The 23,048-nt window shown below is 37.8% G+C and overlaps 1 protein-coding gene across 10 annotated transcripts in view; it reads left to right on the top strand.

Annotated features, from left to right (window-relative positions):
* The window catches only part of VPS13B (vacuolar protein sorting 13 homolog B), an 805,060-nt gene that overhangs the window by 142,537 nt on the left and 639,475 nt on the right, over positions 1-23,048 (top strand). For all 10 annotated transcript variants that reach the window (XM_074386816.1, XM_074386811.1, XM_074386814.1 and 7 more), the window contains one exon: positions 21,176-21,357. In XM_074386816.1, the coding sequence (XP_074242917.1) occupies positions 21,176-21,357 (182 nt within the window). The remainder of the gene's footprint in view (positions 1-21,175; positions 21,358-23,048) is intronic.

Genomic DNA, 23,048 nt, shown 5'->3' with positions numbered 1-23,048 from the left:
TATCCTTTAAACAAAAGATCCATTATACCGAACAGGTAAAACAGTAGAGATAAAAAGAAATGGAAGAATAAACAAATACGACTCAATTCACAAATCTGAATGTAATTATCCTTATTATTTCCTTTTGCTTTTCCACTATTTAGACCATTTTAAAAAGTCATTTCCTTTCTTTCTCATTTTTCTTTTTCTTCTACAAGCATTTTAAGATAGTTAATTAGGTCTCTCCACTATGTTCTCAACTTTCTGCTCAAATTCCAAACCCCTCCCCACCAATGACCAATTAAAACACACAATATTGTATTAGTAATGATTAGCAGTAAAGAAAACAGACATTTGGAGTACCTCCTACAATATGAAAATGTACAATTTATCTTCAGGCACTCTGTGGCATATAGGAGGTCCTATTGTGTAGCGAGAGCGATGTTCATATAACTAGAGCAGTAAGTATTTATATGGCAAAATTATAGATGGGATTTTTTTTTTTTTTTTTTTTTTTTTTTTTACAAACAGGTCTTACTACTTCATAATAAATTCAGCTACCATATATAGTACTCGTTCAGGCTATCTTGTATCACCTAAAATAGTTCCCAATGGATAAGATAAACTTGAATAAAAACTTAAATACATGCAAATTCAGAAAGATTAGTATATTGCACATTTTAGTAATTCCCAAGGGTAGAAAAAATTCTCTCCTTCAGATTTATTTTAATATCAAAGGAGGAGCTTGCTTTGTATAAAAGTTAGAATTCAACAAACAAGCCAATTATACACACAGGATATTTCTTTGTAGTTTGTTTTTCAGCTGTAACCCACAACAAATAAAAATACATTTTACTTATACTTCTGTTAAATATTCCAGTAGTACGTAAACTAACATAAATATATTTAAAATGGTTTGACAATAGATGGTATCTTACACAGTTATCTGCTAATGTAACAATACCAATGAAGAGAGGTGTTTCTCTTTTGCTACACTCAATTTTGAAATATTTGTAACCAGTTAACAAATATAGAAAATAATGATTACTCAATGTATCTATTACCAATGCATCAAGCCATAACATTATACCATATTCACCTCAAAACTTTTTTTAAAGATCAACAGCTTTTACAACTTTATTTAAACTATTTGGGGGACTCATTAAAATGTCAATAAAATGCACAATAAAAGTATATTTTTCCTTGTGATTTATACCACTACATATTTATTAAACTTTACTTAAAACAGTTTAATATAAATTTATACTAAATGTTTCTAACTTCTGGACTTACCTAATATTTTGAAATATCACTAAATTTCCATTTGAACAGTTAAGCTGTTGAATATAAAGTAATTTATTTAACACATGCCTATTTCTTATATCCAGAAGTCTTAGTCTGAACATATGTTCATTTTACAGAATAGGTTTAAAAACTATCAATTCAAAGATTACTCTCCAGAGGAAAATAAATCCTAGTATAACTAGTGGGATAAACAACTCATTAAAACTCAACTTGGACAAACTCCAGGATAAATTAAAGGAAATAGAAACAAGTAGGTCTTGATTGTATAGTAGCAAAGACTAGAAATGAATATAGCCTAATTAACAAATACTTTGAAAGACTTTGCTTCTACCATCTGTTGACAAACTATAATATAGAGAGCTGACGAAATTTCAGGACCAAACTGACATTTCTATTTAAAAAAAAAAAAAAATCCTTCTTCTAAATTTTAAATAAAAATGATGGAAGTGTGGTTCTTATTACTCAATGCAAAGAAATTAAACAATCCATTCAAGTTCATAGGCATACCATTAAATTTTTGCCATATGAACACTTAAGGAACAGCCATCCATTCTTTTAAAATCAACACACCTCATTGCAATTGAAAGAATATTCTTAGCAACAGCTGGACGTAAAGATTTATACAGAGTCCCAAAATGCAAAGTTTGAACCTACAAATTGGTTCCAAAAATGTATTTTTGTTATTACTCATATCCTGTACAGTAAAATAAGACTAGTTCACTTTTTCCAAAATGAGTACAATTCTTCACTAACTCAACTTAGAAATGAAAACACTTTAAAAAGCTAAGAAATGTATATATCTTTACACAATCACTACTTAACTTACACAACACGTCAACACTCAATAAAAAGAAAAAAAGTTTTTAAAGTTTTTAAAAAATTAAATTGATAAAATAAAAAGTTAATACTATTTACTCCCTCAACTCCACACCCTACAGATAACAACTTGTTGTGTCTTCGTTCTCGTTGGTTTCGAAGAACATCTTTATTTCTGCCTTCATTGTTTATCCAGTCAACATTCAAGAGCAAGTTGTTCAGTTTCCATGAAGCTGTGCGGTTCTGAGTTAGTTTCTGCATTCTGAGTTCTAACTCGATTGCACTGTGATCTGAGAGACTGTTTGTTATGATTTCCATTCTTTTGCATTTGCTGAGGAGTGATTTATTGCCAGTTATGTGGTCAATTTTAGAGTAGGTGTGATGTGGTGCTGAGAAGAATGTATATTCTGTGGATTTGGGGTGGAGAGTTCTGTAAATGTCTATTAGGTTTGCTTGTTCCAGGTCTGAGTTCAGGTCCTGGATAGCCTTGTTGATTTTCTGTCTGGTTGATCTATCTAATATTGACAATGGGGTGTTAAAGTCTCCCACTGTTATTGTATGGGAGTCTAAGTCTCTTTGTAAGTCATTAAGAACTTGCCTTATGTATCTGGGTGCTCCTGTATTGGGTGCCTATGTATTTAGGATCGTTAGCTCTTCTTGTTGCAGTGATTCTTTTACCATTATGTAATGTCCTTCCTTGTCTCTTTTGATCTTTGTTGCTTTAAAGTCTATTTTATCAGAGATGAGAATTGCAACTCCTGCTTTTTTTTGCTCTCCATTTGCTTGGTAGATCTTCCTCCATCCCTTTATTTTGAGCCTTTGTGTATCCTTGCATGTAAGATGGGTTTCCTGAATACAGCACACTGATGGGTTTTGGGTTTTTATCCAATTTGCCAGTCTGTGTCTTTTGATTGGGGCATTTAGTCCATTTACATTTAGGGATAATATTGTTATGTATGAATTCGATACTGTCATTTTGATGCTACCTTGCTGTTTTGTTGGTTAGTTGATGCAGCATCTTCATTGTGATGATGCTCTTTTACCATTTGGTATGTTTTTGGAGTGGCTGGTACTGGTTGTTCCTTTATATGTGTAGAGCCTCTTTCAGGAGTTCTTGTAGAGCAGGTTTGGTGGTGATGAAATCTTTGAGTACTTGCTTGTTCGCAAAGGATTTTATTTTTCCTTCATTTATGAAGCTTAGTTTGGCTTGATAGGATATTCTGGGTTGAAAGTTCTTTTCTTTAAGGATGTTAAATATTGGCCCCCAATCTCTTCTGGCTTGTAGGATTTCTGCTGAGAGATCTGCTGTGAGTCTAATGGGTTTCCCTTTGTGGGTAACCCGACCTTTCTCTCTGGCTGCCCTTAGCATTTTCTCTTTCATTTCAACCCTGGTGAATCTGACGATTATGTGCCTTGGGGTTGCTCTTCTTGAGGAATATCTTTGTGGTGTTCTCTGTATATCCTGGATTTGAATATTGGCCTGCCTTGCTAGGTTGGGGAAGTTTTCCTGGATAATATCCTGAAGAGTATTTCCCAGCTTGGATTCATTCTCTTCATCACATTCAGGTACATCTATCAAACGTAGATTAGGTCTTTTCACATAGTCCCACATTTCTTGAAGATTTTGTTTATTCCTTTTTGCGCTTTTTTCTCTGTTCTTGCCTTCTCTTTTTATTTCATTGAGTTGATCTTCGACCTCTGATATCCTTTCTTCTGCTTGGTCAATTCGGCTGTTGAAACTTGTGCATGCTTCGTGAAGCTCTTGTGTTGTGTTTTTCAGCTCCATCAATTCACTTATATTCCTCTCTATGTTGTCCATTCTCGTTAGCGTTTCATCCAACCTTTTTTCAAGGTTCCTAGTTTCTTTGCATTGGGTTAGAACACGTTCTTTTAGCTCACTGTAGTTTCTTACTATCCACCTTCTGAAGTCTGATTCTGTCATTTCATCACACTCCTTCTCCATCCAGCCTGGTTCCCTTGCTGGTGAGGAATTGTGATTCCTTTTATAAGGAGAGGTGTTCTGATTTCGGGAGTTTTCATCCTTTTTGCGCTGCTTTCTTCCCATTTCTGTGGGTTTATCCACCTGTTGTCTTTGTAGTTACTGTCTTTCAGATTGGGTCTCTGAGTGAGCTTCTAGTTCGTGTATGCTGAAGTTACTTCCTTTTTTTAAAAATCTTTCCTTTTAACAGTCTGGCCCCTCTGCTGTAGGACTGCTGAGGTCCTCTCCGGGCCCTGCTTGCCTGGGGATCACCTGCAGCAGCTGCAGAACAGTAAGGGTTGCTACCAGTTTCCTCTTCCACTATCTTTGTCCCAGAAGGATGCTCACCAACTGTCAGTCTGTTCTCTCCTTTATTAGGTGACTCTTTGGATCTATGGGGGTCAGGGAGCTACTTGAGGAGACAGTCTATCTTTTACTGGGGCTTAAGTCCTGAGGTCTGAGCTCCGTGTTCATTCAGAGCTGCTGGGCAGGTACGATTAGGTCTGCTGCAGCTGAACTCATAAACTGCTTTTTATTCCCAGGTGCTCTGTCCTGGGGAGTTGGGGCTTTATGAGTTTCTGTTGTGTTACTGCCTTTTTTTTTTTTCAGGTCTGCCTCGCCCAGCTAGCAGCCCACCTAGCCACTGTCTGCCTGCAGAGGCTTTGCTGAGCTGCTGTGGGCTCCGCCCAGCTGCCCTGTGCTCTTCCCTGCAGTCCTGTTTATATTGGCGTAGTTAGAACTGCCTCGGCAACAGTAGCCCCGCCTCTCTTATGGTGGACTCTCTCTGTTGTGGCAGGTTGCCTCAGCAAGGTGGCCTGCCTCCATAGTGGTGGAGAGTGTCAGTAATGGCGGACGCCCCTCCCCCACAGAGCCAGACAGTCCAGGGTTCAGCTGTGCGTGCTGTGAAAATCTCATACCAGAGTGTTTTCAATTACTCTTTTTGTGTTCGTTTTTGTTGTTGGGGGTGCGGGATGGGACCAACCAAGCCAGATCACCTGGCTCCCTGACTCAGAGTCCTTTTTTTATTTTTTAAGTTGGAACGACCCAGCGTTCCAGTCGCGTGTTGAGAAGGCACCGGGATCTCCCGTACTGGGAGTCACTGAGTCGGCTCAAACAGTGGCACCGGCTCCTGGCAGTTTTTTGCCTAGGAATCTCGTGGCCTGGCTCGCTATTTCAGATGAATGGGCAACTCTGCCGTCTCAGGGCTCTCCAGCTAGGAGGGCTAGCTTTGTACGGAGAACCGCTGCAACAGGGCGTGGTCAAAGCAGTCGCGCGGGCCAAATCAGCCCCGCGGGGGCCAAAACAGCCACACTGGCCGGAACAGCGGCGCTGGCGACTCCTCTGCCTGGGTGTCTCCTGGTCTGTGGGCAATAAAAATTCTTCTGGTAATGCGGCGTCCCTTCACCCTCTGCACTTTCACTGGGATCTGAAGTCCTGAGCTGTTCTTAGGTGGCCATCTTCCCAGCATTCCCTGAGATAATTTCTTAATTGTCATAGTGTATAATGCTTTCAATATTCTGGTGAATTTTATTTCCCCAGTATTTTATTAAGAATTTATGCCTCTAGTTTATAAGGGATATTGGTCTATAGGCTTCTTCTGTTGCCTTTGGCTTTGGTGTTAATTTTTTGTGCCTTCATCTATGTTTATCTTTGTGCAAGTATGACACTGTTTTGATTACTGTACCTTTGTAGTAAGTTTGGAAATTGGGAAGTGTGAGTTTTCCAACTTTGTTCTTCTTTTTCAAGATTGTTTTCACTATATGAGGTCCCTTGGGTAATACTGGCCTCAAAAAGGAATTAGGAAAGATTCCATTCACTTTTGTTTTTTGCAAGAATTTGAAAAAAATGGTGTTTATTTTTTAAATGTTTGGTTTAATTCACCAGTCAAGCTTTCTGGTCTTGGACTTGCCTTTGTTGAGAGATTTCTACTTCATTTTTGAAGATTAGTTTCACCAGAATTAGAATAATTGGTTTATAGTATTTTTCTTTCAGCACTTTGAATAGTTTGTTGCACTGCCTTTTGGCCTTAATGGTTTCTGATGGAGAATGCCTTCAAAACTAAACCAGGCAGTTTACAGCTCTGCTTTAGCCTTTGCTTCTTTCTTATGCAGGCCTACAAAACAAACCTGAGGTGAAAGCTTAGGGTCTTTTGCTGGTCTTTCCTCTGCATGCACACAGACCTGTCTGGGCATGATTATCGCCTTCTGATTCTTAGATAGAATGTGAGAAATCTTCAGAGTTCATATTACCCAAAGCATCAAGTTCCAGTCTAAATTTTTGCTTAATCTGTTGTTTGCCCAGTTTTACATTCATTGTTACATGCAGGAAACATCAATTTATTTGCTTGTATATATTTTCTACAAATGTCCCTGAGTAATTGTTTTACCTTTGCATGAGTTCTGAATTAAGAAAGATCAAGGAAGCTCTTTGAGTTGGTCCAGCAGGTAGCCACCAGACAGACATGTCAAAACAAATGACCACAATTCTTTGTGAATCAAAACTGTTTTTCTTCTGTTGTCTCTACTGACGCTGTGAGCTGTGGGGACTGGGGGATGCAATGAAAGAAAACACCACAAAGATTATTGTTCCTACTGAGATTCAGTGGGTTTTTCTTAATTTAAGTGTTCTTCTGTTTGCAGCATGCTCTTGGTTAATTTTTAGACTCTTGAAAGTAAATTTCTGACAGTTTTTTGCCAGCTTTTTTGTTGCTTTAATGAAATGACAGACTTTTGGGACATCCCTTACTCTGCCCTTTATTCTGATGCCATACCACTTCAGGGAGGTTTTAAGTGAAGTTTGTTTCATGGAGGAATTAAGAAACTGTTTGGTAATCCAAGGTTGAGGTAGGGGGCAGTTGGATATAGTGATAATGCTGATATCTTGCTTTTGCATTTGTATTTATTTTTAAAAAACTTTTAAGTTCAGGGGTACAGTGCAGGTTTGTTATATAGGTAAACTTATAAAATGGGGTTTTGTCATTATTTTGATACCCAGGTATTAAACATTGTACCCATTAGTTATTTTTCCTGATCCTCTCTTTCATCCTACCCTTCACCATCTGACTGCGCCCAGTGTCTGTTGTTCATATCTGTGTGACCATGTGTTCTCATCATTTAGCTCCCATTTATAAGTGAGAACATGCAATATTTGATTTTCTGTTCTTGCATTAGTTTTCTAAGGGTAATGACTTCCCGCTCCATCCATGTTCCTGCAAAGGACATGATGTCATTCTCTTTTTTGACTGCATATTATTCCATAGTGTTTACGTAACACATTTTCTTTCTTTTTTTTTTTTTTTTTGGTGATGGCAGATTTTCTTTCTTTTTTTTATTTTTTTAAATTTTTTTATTTTTTTTATTGCATTTTAGGTTTTGGGGTACATGTGAAGAACATGCAAGATTGTTGCATAGGTACACACATGGCAGTGTGGTTTGCTGTCTTCCGTCCCCTCACCTGTATCTGTCATTTCTCCCCGTGCTATCTCTTCCCACCTCCCCACCCCCCCGTCCCTCCCCCATTTCCCCCCAACGGACCCCAGTGTGTAGTGCTCCCCTCCCTGTGTCCATGTGTTCTCATTGTTCAACACCCGCCTATGAGTGAGAATATACGGTGTTTGATTTTCTGCTCTTGTGTCAGTTTGCTGAGAATGATGGTTTCCAGGTTCATCCATGTCCCTACAAAGGACGTGAACTCATCGTTTTTGATGGCTGCGTAATATTCCATGGTGTATATGTACCACATTTTCCCTATCCAGTCTATCATCGTTGGGCATTTGGGTTGGTTCCAGGTCTTTGCTATTGTAAACAGTGCTGCAATGAACATTCGTGTGCACGTGTCCTTGTAGTAGAATGATTTATAATCCTTTGGATATATACCCAGTAATGGGATTGCTGGAAATGGGATTTCGATTTTTAGGTCCTTGAGGAATCGCCACACTGTCTTCCACAATGGTTGAATTAATTTACATTCCCACCAACAGTGTAAAAGTGTTCCTGTTTCTCCACATCCTCTCCAGCATCTGTTGTTTCCCAATTTTTTAATGATCGCTATTCTAACTGGTGTGAGATGGTATCTCAATGTGGTTTTGATTTGCATTTCTCTGATGACCAGTGATGATGAGCATTTTTTCATATGTTTGTTGGCCTCCTGTATGTCTTCTTTTGTAAAGTATCTGTTCATATCCTTCGCCCATTTTTGAATGGGCTTGTTTGTTTTTTTCTTGTAGATCTGCTTTAGTTCTTTGTAAATTCTGGATATCAGCCCCTTGTCAGATGAGTAGACTGCAAAAATTTTTTCCCATTCTGTTGGTTGCCGATTCAATCTACTGACTGTTTCTTTTGCCGTGCAGAAGCTGTGGAGTTTGATTAGGTCCCATTTGTCTATTTTGGCTTTTGTTGCCATTGCTTTTGGCGTTTTGGTCATGAAGTCCTTGCCTACACCTATGTCCTGAATGGTTTTGCCTAGATTTTCTTCTAGGGTTTTTATGGTGTTAGGTCTGATGTTTAAGTCTTTAATCCATCTGGAGTTAATTTTGGTGTAAGGTGTCAGGAAGGGGTCCTGTTTCTGCTTTCTGCACATGGCTAGCCAGTTTTCCCAACACCATTTACTAAACAGGGAGTCCTTTCCCCATTGCTTGTTTTTGTCAGGTTTGTCGAAGATCATATGGTTGTGGGTATGTTGTATTTCCTGTGAGGCCTCTGTTCTGTTCCATTGGTCTATATCTCTGTTTTGGTACCAGTACCATGCTGTTTTGATTACTGTAGCCTTGTAGTATAGTTTGAAGTCCGGTAGTGTGATGCCTCCTGCTTTGTTCTTTTTGCTTAGAATTGACTTGGCTATGCGGGCTCTCTTTTGGTTCCATATGAAGTTTAAGGTGTTTTTTTCCAGTTCTGTGAAGAAGGTCATTGGTAGCTTGATGGGACTAGCGTTGAATCTGTAAATTACTTTGGGCAGTATGGCCATTTTCACGATGTTGATTCTTCCTAACCATGAACATGGAATGTTTCTCCATCTGTTTGTATCCTCTCTTATTTCGTTGAGCAATGGCTTGTAGTTCTCCTTGAAGAGGTCCTTTACGTTCCTTGTTAGTTGTATTCCTAGGTATTTTATTCTCTTTGTAGCAATTGTGAATGGCAGTTCGTTCTTGATTTGGCTCTCTTTAAGTCTATTACTGGTATATAGGAATGCTTGTGATTTTTGCACACTGATTTTGTATCCTGAGACTTTGCTGAAGTTGTTTATCAGTTTCAGGAGACTTTGGGCTGAGATGATGGGGTCTTCCAGATATACAATCATGTCATCTGCAAATAGAGACAATTTGATTTCCTCCTTTCCAATTTGGATACCCTTTATTTCTTTTTCTTGCCTGATTGCTCTGGCTAGAACTTCCAGTACTATATTGAATAGGAGTGGTGAGAGAGGGCATCCTTGTCTGGTGCCAGATTTCAAAGGGAATGCTTCCAGTTTTTGCCCATTCAGTATGATATTGGCTGTTGGTTTGTCGTAAATAGCTTTTATTGTTTTGAGATACGTTCCATCAATACCTAGTTTATTGAGGGTTTTTAGCATAAAGTGTTGTTGAATTTTGTCGAAAGCCTTCTCTGCATCAATTGAGATAATCATGTGGTTTTTGTCTTTGGTTCTGTTTATGTGGTGAATTACGTTTATGGACTTGCGTATGTTGAACCAGGCTTGCATCCCCGGGATGAATCCTACTTGATCATGGTGGATGAGCTTTTTGATATGCTGTTGCAATCGGTTTGCCAGTGTTTTATTGAAGATTTTTGCGTCTATGTTCATCATGGATATTGGCCTGAAATTTTCTTTTCTTGTTGAGTCTCTGCCGGGTTTTGGTATCAGGATGATGTTTGTCTCGTAAAATGATTTGGGAAGGATTCCCTCTTTTTGGATTGTCTGGAATAGTTTCAGAAGGAATAGTATCAGCTCCTCTTTGTATTTCTGGTAGAATTCAGCTGTGAACCCATCTGGACCTGGGCTTTTTTTGGGTGGTAGGCTCTTTATTGCTGCCTCGACTTCAGACCATGTTATTGGTCTATTCAGGGTTTCGGCTTCTTCCGGGTTTAGGCTTGGGAGGATGCAGGTGTCCAGGAATTTATCCATTTCTTCCAGGTTTACTAGTTTATGTGCATAGAGTTGTTTGTAATAATCTCTGATGATGGTTTGGATTTCTGTGGAATCTGTGGTGATACCCCCTTTATCGTTTTTTATTGCATCAATTTGGTTATTCTCTCTTTTCTTTTTTATTAATCTGGCTAGTGGTCTGTCTATTTTGTTGATCTTTTCAAAAAACCAGCTCCTGGATTTATTGATTTTTTGGAAGAGTTTTTTGTGTCTCTATTTCCTTCAGTTCTGCTCTGATCTTAGTTATTTCCTGTCTTCTGCTAGGTTTTGAGTTTTTTTGATCTTGCTCCTCTAGCTCTTTCAATTTTAATGATAGAGTGTCAATTTTAGATCTCTCCTTTCTTCTCATGTGGGCACTCATTGCTATGTATTTTCCTCTAGAGACTGCTTTAAATGTGTCCCAGAGATTCTGGTATGTTGTGTCTTCGTTCTCATTGGTTTCGAAGAACATCTTTATTTCTGCCTTCATTTCATTGTTTATCCAGTCAACATTCAAGAGCAAGTTGTTCAGTTTCCATGAAGCTGTGCGGTTCTAAGTTAGTTTCTGCATTCTGAGTTCTAACTCGATTGCACTGTGGTCTGAGAGACTGTTTGTTATGATTTCTGTTCTTTTGCATTTGCTGAGGAGTGATTTATTTCCAATGATGTGTTCAATTTTAGAGTAGGTGTGATGTGGTGCTGAGAAGAATGTATATTCTGTGGATTTGGGGTGGAGAGTTCTGTAAATGTCTATTAGGTTTGCTTGTTCCAGGTCTGAGTTCAGGTCCTGGATAGCCTTGTTGATTTTCTGTCTGGTTGATCTGTCTAATATTGACAATGGGGTGTTAAAGTCTCCCACTATTATTCTACGTAACACATTTTCTTTATCCGTCTACCACTGATGAACATATAGTTTGATTCTGTGTCTTGCTGTTGTTAATAGTGCTGCGTTGAACATACATGTGTATGTGTTTATGAGAAAACAATTTATGTTTCTTTGGATATATAGTTGGTAATGGGATTGCCTTCAAAACATTCAATGGGGTTGAATGCTATTTCTGTTTTTAGGTCTTTCAAGAATCACCACAGAGCTTTCCACAATAGTTGAACTAATTTACACTCCCACCAGCACTGTGTCAGTGTTTCTTGTTCTCTGCGACATCTCCAGCACCTGTTATTTGTTACCTTTTTAGTAATAACCATTGTAAATTGTGTTAGATGGTATCTCATTGTGGTTTTGATTTGCATTTTTCTGATAATCAATGATATTGAGCATTTTTTTCTTGTGTTTCTTGACTGCATTTAGATCTTCTTTTGAAAAGTGTCTATTCATGTCCATTGCCCGCTTTTTAATGTGTTTTTTTTTTTGTAGATTTAAGTTCCTTATAGATGTTGTATATTAGACCTTTGTCATATGCACAGTTTGCAAAATTTTTCTCCCTTTCCATAGGTTGTCTCTTTAGTCTTTTGATAGTTTCTTTTGCTGTGCAGAAGCGCTTTAATTTAAATATTTCTCATTTGTCAGTTTTTGCTTTTGTTACAGTTGTGTTTGGAGTCTCTGTCATGAAATCTTTTTCTTTCTTTATGTCCAGAATTGTATTGCTTAGGTTGTCTTCCAGGGTGTTTATAGTTAGCAATTTTACATTTTAGTCTTTGATCCATCTTGAGTTGGTTTTCGTATATAGTATAAGAAAGTGACCTGATTTCAATCTTCTCTGCATGACTAGCCATAACATGGATTTTTATATGTTGAACCAACCTTGCATTCCACGATAAAAGCCCAGTGGATCATGGTGGCTGTGCTTTTTGATGTGCTGCTGGATTCCATTTGCCAGTATTTTGCTGAGGATTTTTGCATTGATGTTCTTCAAGTATGTTGGCCTGAAGTTTTCTTTTTGTTGTTGCTATATTTCTGCCAGGTTTTGACATCAGGATGATGCTGGCCTCATAGAATGATGACACTGTTTTTGGAATAGTTTCAGGAGGAATGGTAACAGTTTTTGTTTGCACATCTGCTAGAATTCTGCTATGAATTCATCTGGTCCTGGGTTTTTTTTTTTTTTTTTTGCTGATATGCTACTTTATTACTGATTCAATTTTGAATCCCAATACTGTTCTATTTAGATTCAGTTTCTTCCTGGTTCAGTCTTGGGAGGGTGTATGTATCCAGGAAATCATCCATTTCTTCTGGATTTTTTTTTTTTTTTTGACACGGAGTCTCACTCTGTTGCCAGGCTGGAGGGCCCTGGCATGATCTCAGCTCAACTACAACCTCTGCCTCTGGGTTCAAGTGATTCTCCTGCCTCAGCCTCCCAAATAGGTGTGACTACAGATGCCTGCCGCCACACCCAGCTAATTTTTGTATTTTTAGTAGAGATGGGGTTTTACCATGTTGGCCAAGGATGGTCTCTATCTCTTGACCTCATGATCCACCCACCTTGGCCTCCCAAAGTTCTTACAGATCTTATAGTTTGTGTGGATAGTATTGTTTATAACCTTCTCTGATGGTTATTTGTATTTCTTTGGGGTCATTGGTAATGTTCCTGTTGTTGTTTCTAATTGTGTTAATTAGATAATTAACAGATAATCAGATAATCTCTCTTTTCTTTGTTACTAGTGTAGCTAGTAGTGTGTTTTTTTGATTAATTTTTTCAAAACACCTCCTGTGTTTGTTCGTCTTTTGAATGGTTTTGTGTATCTCAATCTCCTTTGGTTTAGCTCTGATTTTGGTTATTTCTTAGTTTAAATTGTGAGGTCTGGCTGCAGCCAATGGAGATCAGGCATAGCAGTAAGGATGACTCCAAATGTTTAAGGGATAAATTTGTTCGTTTTCCTTTGTTCATTGTCCTCTCGTGGCAAAATGGCAAGTGAGAATACCCTTCCTACAGTCCAGGAAGTAAAAATTGCGTTGCTGAAAAATCCTTTGTCTCAGTGCTAATTTTTCTTTGCAGCAGCAAGTATCTAATTCTAGCACAGTTTCTTCATAGTATTGATAGACTTTACAATTTGATATGTTTTTGCAGTGGCTGGTACTGGTTTTTCCTTTCCATATTTAATGCTTCCTTCAGGAGCTCTTGTGAGGAAGCCTTGTGGTGACAAAATTTCTCAGCATTTACTTGTCTATAAAGGATTTTATTTCTCCTTTGCTATGATGCTTAGTTTGGGTAGACATGAAGTTCTAGGTTGAAAATTCTTTTCTTTAAAAATATTGAATATTGGCCCCCACTCTATTCTGGCTTGTAGGGTTTCTTTCTTTTTTTTTTTGAGACGGAGTTTCGCTCTTGTTACCCACACTGGAGTGCAATGGCGCGATCTCGGCTCACCGCAACCTCCGCCTCCTGGGTTCAGGCAATTCTCCTGCCTCAGCCTCCTGAATAGCTGGGATTACAGGCACGTGCCACCATGCCCAGCTAGTTTTTTGTATTTTTAGTAGAGACAGGGTTTCACCATGTTGACCAGGATGGTCTTGATCTCTCGACCTCATGATCCACCCGCCTCGGCCTCCCAAAGTGCTGGGATTACAGGCTTGAGCCACCGCGCCCGGCCTGTAGGGTTTCTGTAGAGAGATCTGCTGTTAGTCTGATGGGCTTCCCTTTGTGGATAACCTGACCTGTCTTTCTGGCTGCTCTTAACGTTTTTCCCCTCATTTCATCTGCAGTGAATCTGACGATTATGTACCTTGGGGTTGCTCTTCTTGAGGAATATCTTTGCCATATTCTCTGTATTTCCTGGACTTGAATGGTGGCGTGGCTTGCTAGGTTGGGGAAGTTCTCCTGGATAATATCCTGAACAGTGTTTTCCAGCTTGGATTCATTCTCTCCGTCACATTAAGGTACACCTATCAAACATAGATTAGGTCTTTTCCCATAATCCTACATTTCTTGGAGGCTTTGTTCATTTCTTTTCACTCTTTTTTCTCTGTTCTTGCCTTCTCATTGTGTTTCATTGAGTTGATCTGCAATCTCTGATATCCTTTCTTCTGCTTGGTCAGTTCAGCTATTGAAACTTGTGTATGCTTCGTGAAATTCTTGTGCTGTGTTTTTCAGCTCCATCAAGTCGTTTATGTTATTCTCTAAGCTGTTTATTCTAATTAGCATCTCATCTAACCTTTTTTCTAGGTTCTTAGTTTCTTTGCATTGGGTTAGCACATGTTCTTTTAGCTCGGAGAGTTTGTTATATCCACCTTCTGAAGCCTGTTTCTGTCAATTCATCAGATTCATTCTCCATCCATCTTTGATCCCTAGCTGGTGAGGAGTTGTGATCCCTTGGAGGAGGAGAAGCATTCTAGTTTTTGGTGTTTTCATCCTTTTTGCTCTGGTTTCTTCTTATCATAGTGGCTTTATCTACCTGTGGTCTCTGTATTGGTGACTTTTGGATGGGGTCTCTGAGTGGTCATCCTTTTTGTTGATGTTGAAGCTATTTCTTTCTGTTTCTTAGTTTTCTTTTAACAGTCAGGCCTCTCTGCTGCAGTACTGCTGGAGGTCCACTCCAGACTCTGCCTGCCTGAGGATCACCCACAAGGCCTGCAGAACAGTAAGGGTTGCTGCTGATTTCTTCTTCTGTTATCTTTGTCCCAGAACGATACCCACCCGATGTCTGCCCAAGCTCTTTTTTATGAGGTGTCTCTTTGGGTACGTGGGGGTCAGGGAGCTGCTTGAGGAGACACTTTATCCCTTTTAGGAGCTCAGGTGCTGTGCTGGGAGCTCCATTGTTCCATGCAGAGCTGCTGGGCAGATACCTTTAAGTGTGCTGCAGCAGAACTCGTAATCACCCCTTTTCCCAGGTGCCCTGACCTAGGAAGGTTGGCTTATTTTTACGTTCCTGAAGTGCTGTTGCCTTTTTTCAGAGATGCCCTGCCCTGCATGGAGTAGTCTAGTCACAGTCTGCCAGCAGAGGTGTTGCTGAGCTGCTGCAGGCTCTGTGCAGCTGCTGTGTGAACTGCCTCGGTATTGGTGGACTGCCTCTGTAGTGGGGGACGCCCTTCCCCACGCTGAGCTGGATTCTCCTGGGTCCAGCTGCACTTGCTGCAAAACTTTCAATCCAGGGCATTTTAGATTGCTTGTTTTGTCAGAGTGGTACCCGCTTAGCCAGATCTCCTGGCTCCCTGTCTCAGCCCCCTCCCATTCAGTTGAATGGGTGGCTCTGTCTCCTAGGTGTTCCAGGCGACAGTTGAAATGGCCGCCCAGAGTTGTGTGAGTTTGTGTGCGCCAACCTGCGGCACCAGCCGTGCTGAAAACCTATGGCACTTTTCCTCCCGGAAATCTCCTGGTCTGTGAGCAGTGAAAACTTGTTCAGAAATCCGGTGAGCATTCACTTTCTGTGTTGTTTTTGCTGGGAACTGCACTCTGGAGCTGTTCCTATTCAGTCATCTTGGATCATACCCCATCCCCTGCCTTTTTTTTTTTGAGACAGAGTCTTGCTCTGTTACCCAGCTTGGAGTGCAGTGGCATGATGTCAGCTCACACAGGGTTCAAGTGATTCTCCTGCCTCAGCCTCCCAAGTAGCTGAAACTACTGGTGTCCACCACCATACCCGGCTAATTTTTGTATTTTTAGAAGGGATGGAGTTTCACCAGTTTGGCCAGGCAGGTGTTGAACTCCTGGCCTCAAGTGATCCACCTGTCTTGGTCTCCCAAAGTTCTGGGATTACAGGTGTGAGCCACCACATCCAGCCTTATTCCTAGATTCTGAATTATTTGAGTGTAAAGATGGTGGCCAGGCACAGTGGCTCATACCCGTAATCCAATCACTTTGTGAGACCAAGGATCATCTGAGCTCAGGAATTCAAGACCAGCCTGGCCAGCGTGGTGAAATTCTGTGTCTATTAAAATTGCAAAAATTAGCTGGACATGGTGACAGACACCAGAAATCCCAGATATTTGAGGTGGCTGTGGCAGGAGAATCACTGGAACCTAGGAGAAGGTGGAGGTTGTAGTGAGCCAAGATTGTGCCCCTGCACTATAGCCTGGGCGAAAGAGTGAGAGTTTGTCTAAACAAAAAAAAAATTAAAAAAATTCAAGATGGTGCCCGTCTCCTCAGATCCTAGGACAGAATATTGCATCTGTGACGCTTTAAATATTAAATACAATTGATTTTTCACTAAAGTTGATTGTGGTAGATTGAGCAGGTTATTCTACCTCTTTTTTAAATAGGAAATTGAAGCTTTGAAAAGTTATATAATTTTCCCGTACAAACACAAAACGAGTATTTAAGCCAGAATTAGAACGTAGATTTTAAAAATTTTGTATCCTACCTTAAATGAAAATCTTTGAAAGTAGGGCTACAGATAAGAAGTTTCAAACAATGAGAACACATGGACACAGGGAGGGGAGCACTACGCACTGGGGTCTGTTGGGGGGAAATGGGGGAGGGATGGGGTGGGGAGGTGGGGAGTGATAGCATGGGGAGAAATATCAGATATTGGTGAAGGGAAGGAAGGCAGCAAATCACACTGCCATGTGTGTACCTGTGCAACAATCTTACACGTTTTTCACATGTACCCCAAAACATAAAATGCAATTAAAAAAAAAGAAAAAAAAAGTTTAAAAAATACAAATAAATGTGGGAAATCAAGCCCTCTGCAGTAAGACGTGGATTAAATCTCAGTTGAATGGCCATGTAAAGCCTATTTAAATATTTCTTGTAGATATGAGCCACAGGAAATCAACTGAATTTGTGAATTGGTTCTCAAACGGCTGTAGTCACTCTAGCTTCCTTGCCATTGCTTGCACTTGCCATGCTCAGTTCTACCTCAGGGCCTTTGTTCATAAACTGTTAATATCTGCCTGAAATACTTTGCAGAGATACCCAAGTAGCTGTCTCTTTCCTCCTTCAAGACTGGTCAAGTTTCAATTTAATAAGATCTATCTTTATAATAAAGCCTATCTACTATATATAAAATTGTTCACTCTGAAGCAGTCTCATTCTACTTATGTTCCACTTTTTTCTTTTTCTTTCTTTCTTTCTTTTTTTTTTTGGGACGGAGTTTCACTCTGACGCTCAGGCTGGTGTACAGTGGCATGAATTTGGCTCACTGCAACCTCCACCCCGGGGTCAAGCCATTCTCCCGTCTCAGCCTCCGGGTAGGTGGGACTACAGGCGCCTACCACTATTCCCACCTAATTTTTTGTATTTTCAATAGAGATGGGGTTTCCCATATTAACCAAGCTAGTTATGTTCTACTTTTTCTATTTCTAGTAGTTTTTCTCTTATAACTTTGTTATATTTATGGATTTTTGTCTTCCTCTGCACCCCATTAGAATGTAAACTCTCTGAGGACAAGGATTTTAAATTTTTTTTGTTTGTTCATTGGAATCTTAAAATGGCTATTTCCTAAGTAGCTAGAATATAACTGCTTATAGAGTAGGCAATTAATAAATATTTACTCAACTGATAGGTTTTTTTAGAGAACAGCTTCAACATGAAGCATGAAGTTAACTAAGCCTTATCTGACACCTCAGTAGTTAAATAATAGGAAGGACATTACAGCTCATTTGTTAGTGGACCTAGAAACTACAAAGTAAAAACTGAATCTTGGCTTTGAAGGATGTTAGTTTTATAACAAATAAGACTTTGCCTACCATAGCAGTGGCTACATAAGGAGCTCATTGACATGAAAGATGACAGAAATTAAAGCATATCTGGAATTTACAAAGGTAGCCCATTACTTGACACTATTAGTATGTCAGTATATCAGGTTACAGCTTGAAATTGCCTTATATTCTTTTATAGATGAATTGTGCATATAAATTGACTATATATGCTAGACTCTAGTAGATAGGGTAGGAAGGATAGTAGAAAATCTGAGAAATTCTGGAGAATTCTTGGTAACTGCACATTGCTTTATCTGTTTGAATGCCTGCAGAATTTTTTCTGTGTTTTTTGGTGCTCAGTGGCTTCACTAGGATAATGATCATTCAGAATAATTATTTTTTGTGACACATTATGTACTTTGTAGTTTAGACATTTATTTTACATAGAATTTTTTTGATAAATATTTCTGTATACTATCCCTTTTCTATTTGTTTTTCTCTTTAGGAACACTGATTATGTATATTGTATATTGCCCTTTCCTGATACTGATATCAGTATCTTTTTCTAAAATCATTTTATTATTTTTCAAAATTGTTATTTTTGTGTAGATTTCTAAATTTTATCTACTATCTTTCTGACTAATTTGAGTTATATTTTATTTGTTGAACTTCTAGATATTTGGAGATTTATACATAACCTTATGGTATTAATTTATAGTTTAAATGCATTGTGATCAGCACCTATACTGTGTTTGATTTCAGCCTTTTTCTTTTTACATAACTTGCTTTTATGTTCTTATAGTATGCCTTGGCGATTGTGTATTCTGCTATTGTTGGGTGGGTATTCTACAAATGTCAATAAGGCCAAGTTGATTGATGGTGGTGTTTTTGTTTTTAATTATTTACTTACATTCTATATGTTTTATCAACTCCTGAGAGAAGAGTGTCAATCTTTAGTTTTTGGATTTGTCTATTCCTCTTTTCAGTTCTGTATTTTTAAAAATTTATGTATTTTGAAGATCTGTAGTGTCTACAAACTTGATTAACCATGTCGTCATTATCAAAGAAGTCTCTCTGTATCTATGGTAATAGTCTGTATTCTGAAGTTTAGTATGTCAAATATTAATGCATTACTCTTTTTAATTAGAGTTATGCTAATTTTTTGTTGTGCTCATTGCTTTACTCCTTCATGCCCTTATCCCCTTTATTTTTAACCTGTCTATCTTCTTAATATTTAAAGTGGATATATAGTTGGATCTTGGATTTTTTGTTAAACATAATCTGAACATCTCTTCGTTTAATTGGTATGCTTAGACGTTTGAGACTTAATGTTTATATTTTGGGGTTTAGTTCTAGTATTTTGCTGTGGGTTTTCTAATGGTCCCATCTGTTGTTTTGTTTTCTTTTCCTAACTTTATTTAGATTGAGTTTGTTTCATCCTCACCATTCCATTCTTATTCCACTATCTCCACTATTGCCTTTATTAGTTTCACCTGTTGGTTTTATGGCTTTAGGTGTTGTAGGGTTTACAGTTTACATCTTTTACTTATCACAGCTACCTTCAAATAATGTTATACCATGTCACACATTGTGTAAGAACCTCCATTTTCCTTTTTCTATCCTTTGCTATTGGCTTTATGAATTCTACTTTTACATATGTTGTAAACTCTGAACTATGTTGTTATGATTTTTGCTTTAAACAGTTAATTATTTAATCTTGTTAATGAGAATGCTCTTCTTCTTCTTTCTTCTTTCTTCCTTTCACCCATATATTTACCATTCCCAGCACTCTTCAAATTTCTTTGTATAGAGCCACAAATATTTCCATCTGGTATCACATTCATTTAGCCTGAAGAATTTTAACATTTTTTGTAGTACAGATATGCTGGTCAGGAATTCTTCCCAGTGTTTAGTCATAAAAAGGCTTTTTTACTTATATTTTTAAAAGATTTTTTTTCTGAATTTTGGATTCTAGGCTGACAGTTTTTCTTTTTCCTTTCAGCATTTCAATCATGTTATTCTGTTGTTTTCTGTTATATATGATTTCTGGTGAAGAGTCTTTCTATTTTTTAGCTTTTGTTTCTTTATATGTGATGCATTTTTCTCTTTAACACTAGTCTTCAGAAATTTGATTATAATGTGCCTTGGTATGTTTTTAATTCTTGTCTGCTTGGGGTTTGTTGAACTTCTTAGATATTTGGGTTTATAGTTTTCTTCAAATTGCATGATAGTGTCCCACATCTCATCAAAGCTTTGTTCAGTTATTTTAGTCTTTTATCTTTCTTAGTCCTCAATTTCCTGGGACCTCCTCAGAGACTAGTCAGCAAGTGGGAGAAAAGAGGGAAACATTTATTCTTGCATTTCCATGTTCTGTATGTGTAAATGCAAAGTAGTTTGCTGGTGTCTCATGCTGCATGGTTTCTTTAGGTAATGGAAGTGAAAGTTTACGTTGAATTGGTCTCCATAGCAGTGGCCAGAATAAGATGTAGGGTGAGAAGCTTTTTAGGTGATATACAAGAGATGTTTTGTACTCTCCATGTGTGGTTACAGTTGGGAAAATGACAAATGGTGGAAGGTTTGTGGGGTTGAGGAAAGAGCAGGTGACAGTCTACTATAGTAGCATCCTGATTTTTTTTTTTAATCTAGCTTTTTTTTTTGTTCTTCTATTTTACCTTGCTTGCACTTCAGTATAAACTTGTTGCTTATAGACATTGAAATGTTTCCTTACTTTGAGGAGTTGTTATTTAGAAAATTTAACTACGTAGTTCACTTTATTCAAAATGAATAAGGGATCAACAAATTAGATACTCCAGGGCAGAAATTTTAAAAATAATTTGCCATTTACTATCAAGTAGAGTCCTGAGTATAATATAAATAGTTCATAAATACTTCTGAGAAAAAGTGTTAGGAAAGAGGGTTCTGGATCAGCTTGTTTGAATATAAATTCTAATTTTTCCTTTGTTTTAGTAGTGTGACATTTGATGCCTTAATATATCTGTGTATGTCTTGGTTTGCCCACTTGAAAAACTAGTATAATGATAGTACTTCTTTCATAGAGTTATTATGGCAGAATTTAATGTGTTACTATATGAAATCTAGAACAATACAGGTTTTCTAGTAAATCCTCTCTAAGAGTTAACAAGCACCATTTTTATTTTTACTTATGATCATTGCCTTGATTATGCAGTAGTTGCTTGAGCAGTATATGTGTAGGTGAATATGTGTGTATGGGCATCATTCTAGTTTGCATTTTTGTATTTTTTTATTCAAAGTTTCTGAAATAGTGAAACACAAAGTTAGCAGAATTGCCCATCCATTTTGTTTAATCAAATTTTAAAATACTTTGGATATATTCCCTTTCTTCTTTTGCAACCTAAGTCATTTAGTATTTTGTTGTCTATAAATGCTATTTAGTGTATTGTGATTCTTTCTGTTTTCTTGTGCAGGACCAAAAGATCTCAGATTGCTATAACTGAAGGTATATTTGAACTTCCTAATCTCACAATTCAAGCTACAAGAGCACAGACACTTCTCTTGCAAGCAATATATCAAAGTTGGTCTCATATTGGAAATGTCAGCTCTTCTGCAGTGAATGAAGCTTTGATAAATGAAATCTTCCTAAGTATAGGTAAGAGCACAATCTTTTTGATAAGAATATGGAAAATTTGTGTTAGAGGCAACTAATATTTTATTATTAAAATACATATGTCTAGCATGGTCAACTTAAATTGTAATATGTTTCTGTGAAGATAGATATGTATAGCTTATGTTTAAAATCCAGAGTATGAGTTAACCCATCCAGTTTTTTTCCTTCCTACCAATTTCTGCATACGTTTCATAATTGCAAATAACTATTTTTCACCAGCTTCTTGCATAACTTACCTTTTGGATAACTTAAGGTTGTCAATACATGTGTTTGAAATGATATCCAAATCAAGTATAAGTACAGGATACTTGTTTTAAGTTGTTTCAGTTTAAAATAATAATGTTAGGTTTGTTGGTAACACATAAGTAGTTTTTGAAGGTTACATTTTTAAGTGTAATTTTGCTTAAAGTAACACTTTTTAATTTATCTGTTAAAATAAGGTGACTTTTGTTCTTATATGATGCTTTTGAAGGTTTTAATTTGGGACCTTATGTTTTAATTAAAGTTTTCTTATTTGGCCTAGCTATTGTAAAATACAGGTTGATTATCCTTTATTCAATGTGTTTGTTACCAGAAGTGTTTCAAATTTCAGATTTTTTCCAGATCTGGAATATTTGCACATACATATTTACTGGGGATGTGACTCAAGTCTAAATATGAAATTCATTTACATTTCCCATATACCTTATGCATGTAGTCTGAAGGTAATTTTATATAATATTTTTAATAACTTTGTGTGACTTAATCACCTAAGGTCAGGTGTGGAATTTTCTACTTGTATCATGTCAATGCTCAAAAAGTTTTAAATTTTGGAGCATTTCAGATTTTGAGATTTCAGATTAGGGATGCTCAAGCTGTACTAGTTTTGTTGCCAGCTTTTAGCATTATATAAAATAACATGCTGGGTGCGGTGGCTCAAGCCTGTAATTCCAGCACTTTGGGAGGCCGAGGCGGGTGCATCACGAGGTTAAGAGATCAAGACCATCCTGGTCAACATGGTGAAACCCCTTCTCTACTAAAAATACAAAAAATTAGCTGGGCATGGTGGCACATAACTGTAATCCCAGCTACTCAGGAGGCTGAGGCAGGAGAATTGCCTGAACCCAGGAGGCGGAGGTTGCAGTGAGCCGAGATGACGCCATTGCACTCCAGCCTGGGTAACAAGAGTGAAACTCCGTCTCAAAAAAAAAAAAAAAGAATAACATGATAAATGTTGCAGTAGGCTAAAGATTCTTCACTTGGAGCTTATGAAAAGACTTAGAGTTTTCTGAATTCCCTGAAGTAGTATGCAAATTTTAGTGTATATATAAACACACACCCAGAAATACATATATATATATCTTCTTTTTGAATTGAACTTACTGCTCCTGTCTAATAGATACTTTGTACACTTTGAACAGCATCTTTTTATTGCATACCCACCCCTGCCTTATTCTGCCCACATTTTGTAACCACTATTCTACTCTAACCACCACACTATTCTCTACTTCCATGAGTTTGACTTTTTTAGATTCCACATTTAAGTGCAGTCCTGCAGTATGTGCTTCTTTTTTTTTAAAAAAAAAGATGACTTCAAATTGTCTCTGTTTGCACATGACATGATTGTATATTTAGAAAACTTTATCATCTCAGCTCAAAATCTCCTTAAGCTTATAAGCAACTTCAGCAGTGTT

Source organism: Saimiri boliviensis, chromosome 15 (genome assembly GCF_048565385.1).
Source record: "Saimiri boliviensis isolate mSaiBol1 chromosome 15, mSaiBol1.pri, whole genome shotgun sequence".
Classification (NCBI taxonomy): Eukaryota; Metazoa; Chordata; class Mammalia; order Primates; family Cebidae; genus Saimiri; species Saimiri boliviensis.
This window is presented reverse-complemented; position numbering and strand designations above follow the sequence as displayed.